This window comes from Lissotriton vulgaris, chromosome 9 (assembly GCF_964263255.1).
Source record: "Lissotriton vulgaris chromosome 9, aLisVul1.2, whole genome shotgun sequence".
Taxonomy (NCBI): Eukaryota; Metazoa; Chordata; class Amphibia; order Caudata; family Salamandridae; genus Lissotriton; species Lissotriton vulgaris.
This window is the reverse complement of record NC_141697.1, coordinates 344,070,410-344,086,314: the sequence shown is the minus strand read 5'-3', so window position 1 is coordinate 344,086,314 and position 15,905 is coordinate 344,070,410. Positions and strand designations below refer to the sequence as shown.

General features: G+C 42.6%; 1 protein-coding gene across 3 annotated transcripts in view; it reads right to left on the bottom strand.

The window, feature by feature from the left end:
* RIN3 (Ras and Rab interactor 3) overlaps nt 1-15,905 on the bottom strand; it is a 519,321-nt gene that overhangs the window by 31,159 nt on the left and 472,257 nt on the right. Inside the window, exon 10 of one of the 3 annotated variants that reach the window (XM_086937690.1) lies at nt 13,611-14,322. The exons of the other annotated variants lie outside the window; for them this stretch is intronic. Coding sequence (XP_086793816.1) covers nt 13,903-14,322 — 420 coding nt within the window. The 3' untranslated portion in view covers nt 13,611-13,902. Of the gene's footprint in view, nt 1-13,610; nt 14,323-15,905 lie in introns of those variants that run through there. 3 annotated transcript variants of the gene reach the window in all.

Below are 15,905 nucleotides of genomic sequence, written 5' to 3'. Positions count from 1 at the left end.
TCTATCTCCCTCACGCTATCTATCTCCCTCACGCTATCTATCTCCCTCACGCTATCTATCTATCTCCCTCACGCTATCTATCTATCTCCCTCACGCTATCTATCTATCTCCCTCACGCTATCTATCTATCTCCCTCACGCTATCTATCTGCCTCACGCTATCTATCGCCCTCACTCTATCAATCTATCGCCCTCACTCTATCAATCTATCGCCCTCACTCTATCAATCTATCGCCCTCACTCTATCAATCTATCGCCCTCACTCTATCAATCTATCGCCCTCACTCTATCAATCTATCGCCCTCACTCTATCAATCTATCGCCCTCACTCTATCAATCTATCGCCCTCACTCTATCTATCAATCTATCGCCCTCACTCTATCAATCTATCGCCCTCACTCTATCAATCTATCGCCCTCACTCTATCAATCTATCGCCCTCACTCTATCAATCTATCGCCCTCACTCTATCAATCTATCGCCCTCACTCTATCAATCTATCGCCCTCACTCTATCTATCAATCTATCGCCCTCACTCTATCTATCAATCTATCGCCCTCACTCTATCTATCAATCTATCGCCCTCACTCTATCTATCAATCTATCGCCCTCACTCTATCAATCTATCGCCCTCACTCTGTCTATCAATCTATCGCCCTCACTCTATCTATCAATCTATCGCCCTCACTCTATCTATCAATCTATCGCCCTCACTCTATCTATCAATCTATCTCCCTCACTCTATCTATCAATCTATCTCCCTCACTCTATCTATCTCCCTCACTCTATCTATCTCCCTCACTCTATCTATCTATCTCCCTCACTCTATCTATCTATCTATCTCCCTCACGCTATCTATCTATCTCCCTCACGCTATCTATCTCCCTCACGCTATCTATCTGTCTCCCTCACGCTATCTATCTGTCGCCCTCACGCTATCTATCTCCCTCACGCTATCTATCTCCCTCACGCTATCTATCTCCCTCACGCTATCTATCTGTCTCCCTCACGCTATCTATCTGTCGCCCTCACGCTATCTATCTGTCGCCCTCACGCTATCTATCTGTCGCCCTCACTCTATCTATCTGTCGCCCTCACGCTATCTATCTGTCGCCCTCACGCTATCTATCTGTCGCCCTCTCGTTATCGGTCGCCCTCCCTCTATCGGTCGCCCTCCCTCTATCGGTCACCCTCCCTCTATCGGTCACCCTCCCTCTATCGGTCGCCCTCCCTCTATCGGTCGCCCTCCCTCTATCGGTCGCCCTCCCTCTATCGGTCGCCCTCCCTCTATCGGTCGCCCTCACTCTATCGGTCGCCCTCACTCTATCGGTCGCCCTCACTCTATCGGTCGCCCTCACTCTATCGGTCGCCCTCACTCTATCGGTCGCCCTCACTCTATCGGTCGCCCTCACTCTATCGGTCGCCCTCACTCTATTGGTCGCCCTCACTCTATTGGTCGCCCTCACTCTATTGGTCGCCCTCACTCTATCTCTCTATCTATCGCCCTCACGCTATCTATCGCCCTCACTATCTATATATTGATATTGGGCACCACAACATCACTATGCGCTACCACAGCATCACTGAATGCCACAGCATCACTGAACGCCACAGCATCACTGAACGCCACCACAACATCACTCAGCGCCACCACAGCATCAATCTGGGCAACCATTCAACAAGAACTGGTTCAAATATGTTCTCTCAATGTTTCAAGCTTTATTACAAATGTCACAAAAAGAGGTTAATATTTCACTTCTGTTATTGGATTTTCGTCACAATAAAACAAACTGAACATAATCTTCACAAAAGTTATTTGCAAAAGTTTAAGCTATTGCCATTATAAATTACAATAACTTTTATTTAAGAATTAATTATTAAAAAAATTAAAAGCCATTGTTATTTGTAATATCAATACATCTAAGTCACGTAAATACATCACATATTGCATTACAAATGCTATAGGTGTCACATTTGCGAAAGTTATAACTATTGGTATTGTAAATGACAAAGCTATTAATTTCGCTATTTTCAAAACCAAAACATAAATAAAAAATGTGTCATTTACAATACCAATAGCTCAAACTTTCCTAATACGAGATCTATTGCATTGCAAATGCTTGTTTATCTTATTACTGCTCATGAACGCAAAGCTTTTCCTGCCAGTTCCAAAAGTGAAAAAAAATATGTCAGAATATGCACCCTAAATTGAGCAGATGGGTTGAGGTATTTAGACCAGTTTCACAATGGACACCATTCTAAGTTGATAGTTTGCCCACCTCTCAAAAGAACAGGTAGACTGTCAGTTTGGCAGACCCACTCTCTACCCTAGGAAAGGTTGGAAATGTACTCCTCACGTAGCTGGGTCTGAACTGAGGTGGCAAAGTGAGCTAAAGAATGGTGATGTATTCAACCCAGATCTGTGACTGGGGTTGAGTATCTGAAAAGTTTCAGTGCTCCGTCCATCGTCTGCTTGTTTTTGCTTTGCTCGCACTAAGTTGGCAGGGTATGCCCAGATGTAGGTCCCCTGCTCACTTTGCCACTGGAGGGGGGGATGACCTTTCACTCGTTACACGGTCGATGCCGGGATAGGACGCTAAAAACAAAGTTAAGTTTCATTGAGCGTCTTGTATCGGAGCCAAGGTTGAGAAGAGGAATAAGTTTTGTCATGAGCCCAGTTCGGAGCTACTCACCAAGTCAGATGGAGGCTTGCGTGTGGACAGGATACTCAATCTCAGTGCCGGTTCCCTGTGGGGAGTGTGGGATAGTCATTAATAGGCTGGCTTTCCGGTCACGTGCTGGTGACTCGGAGCGCCATCTTGAAGCAGTACACTAGTGGGTTTTGCGGGCGCCATCTTAGAGTGTTGAATGGATGTCCGGTTTCCGCAAAGTAACAGGAATGGATATAGGTTGGAAGTGCAAAGTGACAATATTATCAGTGTTGGTGAGCACATGCTTACATGGACAAATTGTGACTGATATCAAATTCAGGGGAAGCTAAAAACATTATTACTCCAGGGATTCATTTCATTTAGTACATAATGCAATAGTTCGTTCACAGAAGTGTGGTCCAGTCTTCACTTCTATTCAGCCCCATCTGGATGGTGTTGAATTGTATGATTGACTTTAGTTCCTCACGGTTCAAGAGTTGCTGTAGATTTCCACCTCTCGGGGGTAGTTTGACAGATTTCAAGATTGTCCATTTTAAATCATTTGCAGTGTGTTTCATGGCTGAAAAATGATCCACCAAGGGGGCATTGGGAGTCCCACATCTAATACGGCTCCGATGTTGGTTTATACGTGTCTTGACTTTTTGTGTTGATTGCCCCACGTACATTTTGGGGCACGGGCATAACACCGCATAAATCACATTATGACTATTGCAATTAGTTAAATCTTTCATATCAATTGTGACATTATTGTGACAGAAAGTGCGCCCCTCAAGTGTCAAATCACACACAATGCATTGTCCACATTTTACATGCCCTATTACTGGTGGTAGGCCCCAGTTGGATTCAATTGTGTTGTTTAAAGGTGGAGCGGGTAGGGCTGCCCAGACAAGGTGGTCTTTTATGTTCTTACTCTTTCTGAATGCAAATAATGGTTTGTCAAGATTTAGTGGGCCCGCATTTATGATTGGCCAATGATGCAGGATTGTTTTGCGGATTTTGTTTGAGATTGGAGAGACGGTGGTGACGCATGCAATTCTCTCTGTCCTCTCTCTGGTCTTTGGTTCTAATAGGACCTCCCTGGGGCAATACCATGCTCTTTTTGAGCGTTTCTAACCAATCTGTTTGGGTATCCACGGGCTTTGAGTTTCGCGGACAAGATATTAGCCTCCCTAAAATAATCTGGTTTTGATGAGCAGTTTCGCCTGATGCGAAGGAATTGGGAATACGGGAGTGAATCTTTCAGAGCTCTGGGATGATTACTGTCGTATCTCAAAAATGTGTTGCGTTCAGTGGGTTTCCTAAAGAGCCGGGTCAATAATATGCCTTCCTCATGATAGATTGTTAAATCCAAAAAGGCTATCTCTGTTTTATGGCGGGAAAGAGTGAACTGCAGGTCGTCACAATTATTGTTAAGCCAATTCTAGTACAAAATCTTTGATGAAAAAATCAACATAAGAGCCAAGTGGCTCCAAAATTGACCCACATGCTGATACTATGGGTCTCCCAGGGGGTTTTTCAATGTTTTTATGAATTTTTGGGAGGGTATAAATTACTGGGAGGCGCAGGCATTTGACATTGAGGAAATTATATTCCTTCTTGCTGAGAAAGCCTTCATCACTTGGCTCTTATGTTGATTTTTTCATCAAAGATTTTGTGCCCTCTACATGCTGTTATATTCGTGACAGCATGGAAATGATAAATCTGGTCGAACATCACCCATATGACCCCGGCTCCCAGACACTGTGTACCTTGGATGTAGAGTCGCTCTACACCAACATACCACAGGGAGCGGCTCTACAGGTCATTCAAAAAATCTTAGACTCTAGACCCAGACCTCACAGAGTACCGACATTGTTCATATTACAACTACTAGAATTGTGTCTCACAAAAAACTTTTTTGTCTTCGATGGGGTATTCTACCAACAGATAAAGGGTACCTCGATGGGGGCTATTTTTGCCCCCCACCTAGCGATATTGTTTATGGATGTGCTAGAGACGGGCACGATCCTTTCGGATGCAAATCCATTCCGATCGGGCATTGCTGTCTGGCGGCGTTACATAGATGATATTTTCTTGATTTGGAATTCTGATGAGAAAACTTTGGATTCCTTTTCACATTGGCTTAACAATAATTGTGACGACCTGCAGTTCACTCTTTCCCGCCATAAAACAGAGATAGCCTTTTTGGATTTAACAATCTATCATGAGGAAGGCATATTATTGACCCGGCTCTTTAGGAAACCCACTGAACGCAACACATTGTTGAGATACGACAGTAATCATCCCAGAGCTCTGAAAGATTCACTCCCGTACTCCCAATTCCTTCGCATCAGGCGAAACTGCTCATCAAAACCAGATTATTTTAGGGAGGCTAATATCTTGTCCGCGAAACTCAAAGCCCGTGGATACCCAAACAGATTGGTTAGAAACGCCTCAAAAAGAGCATGGTATTGCCCCAGGGAGGTCCTATTAGAACCAAAGACCAGAGAGAGGACAGAGAGAATTGCATGCGTCACCACCTTTTCTCCAATCTCAAACAAAATCCGCAAAACAATCCTGCATCATTGGCCAATCATAAATGCGGGCCCACTAAATCTTGACAAACCATTATTTGCATTCAGAAAGAGTAAGAACATAAAAGACCACCTTGTCCGGGCAGCCCTACCCGCTCCACCTTTAAACAACACAATTGAATCCAACTGGGGCCTACCACCATTAATAGGGCATGTAAAATGTGGACAATGCATTGTGTGTGATTTGACACTTGAGAGGCGCACTTTCTGTCACAATAATGTCACAATTGATATGAAAGATTTAACTAATTGCAATAGTCATAATGTGATTTATGCGGTGTTATGCCCGTGCCCCAAAATGTACGTGGGGCAAACAACACAAAAAGTCAAGACACGTATAAACCAACATCGGAGCCGTATTAGATGTGGGACTCCCAATGCCCCCTTGGTGGATCATTTTTCAGCCATGAAACACACTGCAAATGATTTAAAATGGACAATCTTGAAATCTGTCAAACTACCCCCGAGAGGTGGAAATCTACAGCAACTCTTGAACCATGAGGAACTAAAGTCAATCATACAATTCAACACCATCCAGACGGGGTTGAATCGAAGTGAAGACTGGACCACACTTCTGTGAACAAACTATTGCATTATGTACTAAATGAAATGAATCCCTGGAGTAATAATGTTTTTAGCTTCCACTGAATTTGATATCAGTCACAATTTGTCCATGTAAGCATGTGCTCACCAACACTGATAATATTGTCACTTTGCACTTCCAACCTATATCCATTCCTGTTACTTTGCGGAAACCGGACATTCATTCAACACTCTAAGATGTCGCCCGCAAAACCCACTAGTGTACTGCTTCAAGATGGCGCTCCGAGTCACCAGCACGTGACCGGAAAGCCAGCCTATTAATGACTATCCCACACTCCCCACAGGGAACCGGCACTGAGACCGAGTATCCTGTCCACACGCAAGCCTCCATCTGACTTGGTGAGTAGCTCCGAACCGGGCTCATGACAAAACGTATTCCTCTTCTCAACCTTGGCTCCGATACAAGTCGCTCAATGAAACTTAACTTTGTTTTTAGCGTCCTATCCCGGCATCGACCGTGTAAAGAGTGAAAGGTCATTCAGCCCCTCTCGAACATCTAGACATTCTCCTAGAATTAAACAAGGTAAACGATCACGGATTAAGGGTTATTTATCTGCCCCACCAATTGGAGCCACTAATTCCTTTAATACAGTAAACCCCATTTTTTCCAGCCCGCCGCACCAGGCGTATCGGAAAGAAAGAAACAGGATACCTCCTCCATACTCCCAATGGATTGCGACAGAAATGCTAACCATAGCATATAATAGGTATGCACCCCGGAAAATTCTTTCCCACTCCCACCTCCGCTGTTTTCAATTTATTTTGATTTAATTGGTCCCATTGCTCCCACAGCCCGGCTTAATGCCGCAACAAAACAAATCAAAATAGATCCAGCGCTATTGGTGCGCATGCTGGAATTCTCCGAGAACCTCCGCACTGGTTGCTCCCCTTTGAGAACTCCAAACCTCTCAATTAGAGGTATGTCCAGTTTAACTCCCCAGTAGAGGCAATCCCTTTGAAACAAACCTCCAGTGAAGTGCACAGCGCTCAGCTCAATCACCAATCCACTGAGCTATGGGCAGCTTTTATCCATGCTTGCTGCACGGTCCGAGTCACTCACTTGTTCTCGCACAAACCTTAGCGTCAATTGCACTAATGTCACTGCAATGGCACCAATGTCACTTTGAATCTGAGTTCTGTTGCTTATACAAAAAACTGTAAATTGGTTTTAAAACGAGCACTGTCACTTCGCACAATGCACACACTGCGATTCCGGATTTTGTTACAAAGATGCGCGACATGTGATGACCACCCTCCGAAATTCGTTTAACCCTTAACCACATCGCTGCTGTGGTTATTTTTCCCCTGTGCTGGATCCTCTCATTTCCCATTGTTCATGACGAGCTGCACAGCTCAACTGTGCCTCATGACGAGCTGAGCTCGTCATGAGCATGGAAGGGGTTAAAAAAGTCTTTTATTTTCTCTTGTTTTTACCAACAGGCTTTGTTACATTCAGGCAAATCTAATTTTAAGTCCTGATGATGATCCCAGTAATGTAATTGAGCAATAGGGATCGAAACGTCCGTCGACACCAATGAGTGGGCATACATACAGCAGATTGTAAATGTAATTGTGTATGATCCATTCCAGGCGACACTGTCATTATCTCTTTAATTTACTTACAGTGCCCTGCTTTGCTCCTCTTTCTTGCCTGAAAACACCCTTTTCACTTTGTTCTATTTCTCCTCTCTTCTTAGTACAGCACAGGCTTGTGCCATTCTATTTGTGTGTAAATATACTGTAACCATAATTGATATTGTTTTGGAAATAAAATCCTTGTCCGGCTGGGCAAGGAATTTTCCACGTATAGCGGCCTATTGTGTTCTATACTTCATTGTGATGATTCTAAATAAGCTATGAACCTCTGTTTCTATAACTGGATTCAAGCTAGCCTGGCTGATGAAGGGTGTTACCCAGAAACTGGTCCGGGGATGCTTGTTTATGGTTCAGGGAAGACCTGGCTTGGCAGTTCGGACTGGACTGTTCCCATAAGGCACAGGGTCAAGACTGATTTGCATATAGCTGTGTCTGAACTGAGGTGGCGAAGTGAGCTAAAGAATGATGATGGATTCAACCCAGATCTGTGACTGGGGGTGAGTGTCTGAAAAGTTTCAGCGCTCCGTCCATCATCTCCTCGTGTTTGAGGTGGAGGGGGGGTATACCCTCTGCTGCTCTGAGAGATTACCGCCCCACCTATTTAGAGATCTCTACCAGCTTCGCAGAGATCTATAAGTCTTCAGAGGAGCCAGAATCATGACAGATGCTCTCAAGCTACTGAAAACTTGTCGAGCGGCTGATGTTTCATTCGGTCATGAAGCATAAATTTCTAAAAAGAAAAATGAATGACATTAACATCCTAGGATATTTTTTCCTAAGAGGTAGTGGTGATGTTTTTAATCTTATTTCTGCTCATGAACGCAAAGCTTTTCCTGGCAGTCCCAAAAGTGAAAACAATATGTCAGAATATGCGCCCTAAATTCGAGCAGATAGGGTGAGGTATTTAGACCAGTTTCACAATGGACACCATTCTAAGTTGATAGTTTGCCTACCTCTCAAATGAACAGGTAGATTGTCAATTTGGCAGACCCACTTTCTACCCGAGGAAGGTTGTAAATGTACTGTGAAATTTTCAAAGGGGGCAATATTTTCCCCTGGATGAAAAAAGAAATTAAAAGGTTTTAACAAGTACATTTTCACTTGCTCGACAGATTTTTGTACAAGCAAATATACACATTTGTATTTACTCATGCAGACATGGAATTCAGAAACGTTTCCTGGTTTCCAGGCCTACTACTGTAACATCCTTAAATTTATAAACATGCCCCAATGAGTGATCATAGACCTGTGGGTGCTTTTCATGATTTTATTCTAAAATATGGACCACATTTTACTCGTCCAATAATTTCCCCAAATTAGGTATGAAGTTAGCCAAGAACTTTTGATTTTACTAAAATAATCCGTATAATATACTTACTTCAAGGGCTTTCAGTCACCTCTCTTCACCCATTGGTCTGTTGTCATGTCATTCACACTATGTCCGCCTACTACAGCATATAGCATGGGCCGGTGGCTCAGCCTACTTAAGCCTCTGGTAAACGTCAGCTTGAGTGACTGCATTTTACTCTTTCACAAGGTGCACATCCACACACACAAGGAATTCCCTTTAGTCCCACTGTTGACTGATGCAATAGGAAGGCACAATTGAAGTGAGCACAAGGCACATTCTAGTTTTAGCAGTTTCGGTCTCCTTCCATTGCTGTAGTAAATTCCTTTTGAAGAGGACTGCTGCTATTTCATAGCATGTCATATATGTTCATGGGATCAATTTTACCAATGGTTCTTTCATAAACTTTATCCAGGACAAATAAAATGTTTATGTTTTTTAATTTGCAGCATGCTTGTAACATTTTTATTTAAACATAGATGGGATGTAATTTGGGTTTTAGTAGCTGATGTGTTATACTGTGAACACTCTTTCTTTCCTTTATTTCCTATTCTTTTTGTTTCTTTAGTTCCTTCTTTCTTTTTTCTTTTTGTTTCCTTCTTTCTTGCCTTATTTTTTCTTCTTTTTGTTTTCTTTGTTTCCTTTTTTCTACTTTGCCTTCTTTCTGTTTTCTGTCCTTTTCTTTCTTTCGTTCCTTCTTTCTCTTTTGGCTTATTTCCATTAAATTTCCTTTGCTTCTTTCTTCCTTTTTTCTTTCTTTCTCGTTTGAAGACTTACGTTCTTTTTTCTTTCTGTTTACATACTTTCCTTTTTTCCCTTCCTTCTTTCTTGCCTTCTTTCTTTTTTTTGCTTTCATTCCTTTTCCTTTCCTTTGGTGCACCTTTATTTCTTGCCTTGTTTAAATTTATCCTTTTCTTTCCTTTCTATTTTTAATGCTTTTCTTCTTACTGTCTTTTTTCCTTTTCTTTCCATCTTTTTTTGTCTTTTTTGCTTTCTTTTTTGCCTTAGTTTTCCTTTTTGGCTTCTTTCCTTTGTCCTTTCTCTTTTTACTTATTTCTGTCCTTCTTACTTGGTTTTGCCATCTTTCTTTCATTCTTTCCTTGTTTATTCATTTTCCTTCTTTCTTTCTCGACATTTTTTCTTTTTTCTTTTTCCTTCTCTCTTTCCCCTTCTTGCTTTGTTTTTCTTTTTCATTCTTTCCTTCTTTCTTTCTTTTTGCCTTTTCTTCCTTCTTTCTTTGCCCTTTCCTTCTTTTTTGCCCTCTTTCCTTCTCTTTAACCTTTTCTTTATTTCTTTCCTTCCTTCTTTCATGACTTATTTCCTTCTCTTTTTGCCTCCCTCCCTTCCTCTTTGCCTTCGCCCATTTTTTGCCCTTCTTCCTTCCTTTTATATCTGCCTTTCTTCCTTCTTGTTATATCTGCCTTTCTTCCTTCTTTCTCAAAGGCGAGGCTAGCTGCCAATACCGGACCAATGACTTATTTAGGTCTGTGTTAGCCAAGACCTTTGATATTACTAAAAGTATGTATAACATAATTGCTAGGAGATTTCAGCCAGACTTCATCCATTTTTCTGCGACTGTGCGATTCACATTTTTCTTCCACTCAATCCAGCATCAAGTGGCAATGTAGCCCACTTGAGCCCTTGACTGACTTCACTAGGAGTTGTGGAATGCTGCTCTTTCGCAAGCGGCACTTCCACACACAATGTAGTTTCCTTAGGTTCTGGGTGTATGATGGTAATGTGTACTTTTTGAGACCAGAAAAACAATATTGCATTTCGCCGCTTTCATTTATTTATTTACTTGTTTTTAGATGTAAGGAGGGCCTGGCAGCTTCCTTAACAATAATGTTTTGCAAAAACCATGGCAAAACCAAAATTGCCAAAAGGCTGGCAGCCAACACCAGACCTATTGCCTTTGTCAATGCTTTTTAATATTGTAATGTGTGAAAAAGGTACACTTAAATGATGTTTAGAGAAGTGGTACTTAAAAGTTGTCCTTTTCAAAATATACTATACTTTAAAAACTGTCTATAAACTTCGGTTTCTCAAGTTGTAAGTATTTTTGTATTACATCTCTTATTTCAAGTGCACAAATTGCACAATAGTTTAACAAAAGTTTTGCAACTTTTGGCCATATTTTCACATTGAAAATACTTTTGGAGTTATTCTTCTGCCTACAAAATAAAATAATGTTCTGCACTCCGTAGAAGAAACCCATCCACGGGAAGTTTGCCTGGAGCAACTTTTGGGTGATTAGGGAGAATAGGGCGCACGGGGGTGCAAGAAGGAGAGCAGCACTCCTAGCCTCCCGACCCTCTCGTCTAACTTTACCTGCTCAAAGAAGTTGGGATCATACAGTAACCGGTAGAGGAGCGTAAACCACATTTAGCGAAGGCGGTTGCTCCAAAGAGGGGCAGTTGCTGCTGATTCTTGGATTCGGAGAGTTGCGGGTGCTGCTGTAGCTGAATGGGAGCTGTGGTTTGAGCCCGTAGAGCCAGGCGGGCCTCAACATTCGCACATGCGGCCCAGCTAGGGCTGGGTGTGGCTTGCAGTGTTTATGTGCTGGCGTGCTCCTTGGCCACACCGGTTCCTGCTGTCGGTTGACAGCCTGCGACAGTGGTCTCCAGAAGCGTTGCTTCTTTGCTCCTGAGGAACTTGATGGGCTTTGCAGGCCTTAAAGAGGTTGTGGAAGGCCTGTGAGCTCTTTGAGTGGCCTGCTTGCCAGCCGATTAACTGAGATTGTGGCAGAATTTCACCTGGAGAGGGAGCAGACAGGTCCTGCAAGAAGCTGCCAGGAACATCCTCTCAGCCAGCAAATTCACGAGTGCCACTGTTGAAGCCTCAAGTACAAGGGTATATGATTTCTGCTGAAAATGTCACCATATTCTTTACTAAGCTAGTAATGTTTACCTATGCTGCCCTCCGTTGGCTTCCTTATGTGGACATAATGTGCAAAACAAGAGCTAAGCTCAAGGCAAAAAAAGCAAAAGCTGACCACTTATGCCTGATAAATAGCCACATGGAGGATAATACGGAGCATTTTGTTGTACGGATCACTGTTGCCACAGGAAACACACCTCGTGAGATCCTAGGAGCACAACTGGATGTAGCCTCAACTATGGGAAAAAAGAGCTGGGCATGACCCCGCCACTGGACACGGCTAAGAACAATAGTGCCAAAGCTGATCATCCCTAGGCCGGGATAAAGTGCACTCCAATAGTGCTGTAGGAACCAACACGCATAAAATACTCTTTGTATAAAAAAAAAGTCCCTATAGACCAGCAGCACCAAAATCGGCACCACTCTTACAACTACCTTCTGACGCTATAACAAATTATTATAGTAACAGTTACGTGAACTTCGCAGCTCCATTACTCCAGGACTACAAGTTCATCCAAGTGAGGGGTTCGCTCTGGTTATCTAGGACACTGAAATTACCAAGGTTAGCAAGCTACATCATCTCAAGTCGCAAAGGCGCCTCATTAAGTTCTAGTAGGAGAAACAGGAGAACAAACTATATCAAAAACATTGCCACAAAATATATTGCAATATAAACTGGCCTTAAACGAAAAAATAACCAGATCTGGGGTGAAATTTGATGCCACTACAGAGTCCTTAGCGTCACCTGTCTTACCACTAGGAGCAGACTTGTACTGTGATATAGCGGTTACAGTAAATTTTTGTAGAAGTATATAATCAGAACCCACCACAAACTCTCCCACACATAACTTATTCTGTTTGATCTCAAAAAGCTGAAATCGATCCCTTCGACTGTAGTTGGATTCCTCTCTTTTATCAAATGTGGAGGCTCTGATGCACGACAGCTAAGGAAACAAGGGGAACAGGTAACATCTGGAGAAGTTAATATTCGATGACCTTGACTTATTTACTAATGGACAACTTATGTATGAAGGTTATAACATGGGTGCCCCACTTGTAGATCAAAAGACAAAAGTTCTGTCACTGGATCAACCAATACTGATGATCATAAAGGTGAAGTTTAAAACCTTGTACACAGTTGCTAAAGCGATAACATCATCATCCTCAAAACTACATGCTCATTTAGAATTTACCAAGCAATTCCCAACTTCTTTAGTGACATTGATCACAGTATGGCCACGGTTGAAGAAGTGGTAAACAGCCAACAACAAATTGTAATCAAGGGGCATTAGACAATCAAAATTGTATTCCCTTCTTGAAAACATTGTTAGTAGTTCCAGCGATTATAGACGACATTATAGAAGACTGTAGGCAAGATCTGGCAAGTAATACAATCATTGGCCAAGAAACAGCACCTGCCTGTCCAATAACAGCTTCCAAGGAAGCAGCACCCACGCAACAGGTTTTGACCTAATCAAATCATCAGTTCAGGACGGGGAACTTAATTGAAGACCTAGGAAACCCCCATAATCCTGAAGTGGAGGCAATAGCTGTTTCTACTAAGAGCCACAAAGGAAATGGAAAAAAACTAAAAGTAACAATGTTTAATACACAATAGAAAGCAGTAGTGGTAAAAAGACAGAGGACATTTTCCATCCCTCCATCCACAATACAACCTCCCCAAGTTATAACACAATTATATGAAGAGACTAATCTCTCAAAATCAGTAAAAGTACCTGTCGGATATCAGCCTACTAAAGGGACACTTGATGTAGATATCCAGAGTGAGGCAGGACTTGGTTATAGTGATATCTTTTAAAAAAAATAAAGTATTGTTTAAACAGATGGTGCATCAGACATTCTGAGGTTGATTGTCCTTTCTCATTCTCTCGTTGCAGGTCCTAGGTCAGGAGTCCTCCGGCGATATCCTCGGAGTAAAGAAGAAACAAGGCAGGTAAGTTACCTATCTCCCTTTGTCTGTACTATTTATTTGTACCTCCACCTTCTTTTCACACCGTGTCACACACAAAACCAGGAGTGCGTCAAGGTAGGGAATAGTGCTCAATGAAACATGGCTGGTGCTCGAGAAAATGGCCTCCCATTTTAGAAGTACATTGGGTTGGTAACAGTAAAGAAAGTTTGTGTGCGATAGAACAATCCCGGAGCACTGAGAATACCTACGCCCAGGGCTTGCGGTCAACGGGATTCCCCATGTCCAACCCATTTTGTCGGTTATTGGTGCTCCCGTGTGATCCCTTTCCTCCGACCCCAAACCCGGATCCTCGCACGCACCTGCGTTAGCCACCCTCGTACGGGAGCGTGGCTGGGACCGGTAGCATGCTGGTGGGTCACTCCATCTTCTGGCTGGACGGCGTCTTCTCCAGTGTTGGAGCGGCTGGTTCCCTCCTGTTGTGTGAGTTGGGCGGCTTTGACTCCTTGTCCCGGAAATGCAGCTAGCTTCCCATTGCTTTGCATTGGTCCAGCATCTTCAGAGGATTCCTTGAGGAATGTGTCTCCTCGATCTTCCTCTCCCATCGGAAACACATCTTTCGAGTTTCCGCTAAAGTGGTTCGTCCTCCAGGACAAAGCGTCGAGTCCCATCCCCTCTGGCTCAGTGGAGAAATGCTTAAAGGAGCAGGATTCATTACTGGCCTATGAAAGGGCAAGAAATGTGTCTTTTGATTTGAGAGCAGAAGGGTAGCCTCAGGGCACAGTTGCTTCCATGTCACAGCGCAAAGCAATCACTCAAAGTAACAGAAACTAATCAAACTGCCTCTTGTGAATCAAAATATCAGTTATCGGCTTGGCCACCGAAGATCCTGTATATCCCCAAGGCAAAGACAATAAACATTGCACATGGCAAGGATCAACTTCTAGCAATGGGCAACTGGGGAAAATTAAACAAAGATACCAGACAGGGTAATACATAAACAAATCCATTGCCCAATTCTACTCAAGGCAGTACAAATGCCACAAAAGAGCATTTGTTGATCATATTCACCCCGGAGTATGTATGTATCATGTGGGAATCATGATATCCTCAATTGAGTTAATATCTTGCAATTCAAATACTTGCCAGGCTTACAAGGCATAACATTAATTGAGCTTAAAGTTTTAGGTTTTGTTTAATCAATTAAGAATGACGGGAAAGGAATCCACATACACAGTATGGCCCAGCATAAAAGTAAAAAACTAAATCCTCGCTCATGTGTATGCGCTGAAAGCATGGGGTTTCCATATGGAGTGATCAAAAACTGGATCCTACCCACATATTTTCTCACAGTAATTAAACTTAAATACATCAGTTGAACAACAAAAGCTCAAAAGAAGCATACATTCGACTAAGAAAACAGTTCATTAGCTACACAATAAGTTTGTCAAACGGTAAACAGTTTTTACAAATCAAACCTGAAATTTTTTTTACCACTAAAAAGACCCACATTATCAGACCAATTAGGTAATTGCCTCTAGGAAAAAATCTGAATTTCTATTTTGCCAAATGGAACAGCAACACGTCTACAAATATTGAGTTGGAATATAGCAGGCCTAAGGTGAAATATGAATGACAAGGGCTGGTTGTCCTTTATGAAAAAGGACATTTGCTGGTTACAAGAAACATGGGCTATCAACACTATCAATCTTGATGGACATTTAACTTACCACAAACCCGCTAAAAACCAACACAAAGGCAGACTCATTGGAGGTTTGAGTACCTAGGTAGGAACCTCGTCGGGCACTAATGTAGAAGTGATACATACAATAACCAATGAAAACATACAAACCGTGAAGCTAAGGAACCAGGAGGGGGTCACTAAAGATTCTGAATTGATATTTTCCCTCAGGAGGGTGGGCCATAGTTAAATCAGATGCACGGTTATTCAAAGAACAACTCATGGCTCCTTGGTTGGAGGAGGAAAGAAAGATTCCAACAAAAAGTATGAACGAAGGGCTCTGGATGATCAAAAAGGATTGCATGCTAGTATGTGGAAATGTTAATCCAAAATGCCTCTATGGTTGGTTCCCACGCTCCCGGACGAAGATAGCACATGGAATATCCCCCCAGTTTCCAAACAGCACTTCGTTCATACAAGGAAAGGCAAATCTATCTTTGAAACACTAGTTGAGGGGGGATTATGTCCACTGAAAGGTCGAACTTGGTCTGATGATCCTCCGAAATTTACATTCAGATCTGGAAACAGGCAAAGTGTCACTGACTACATGGCAATCAACAATGA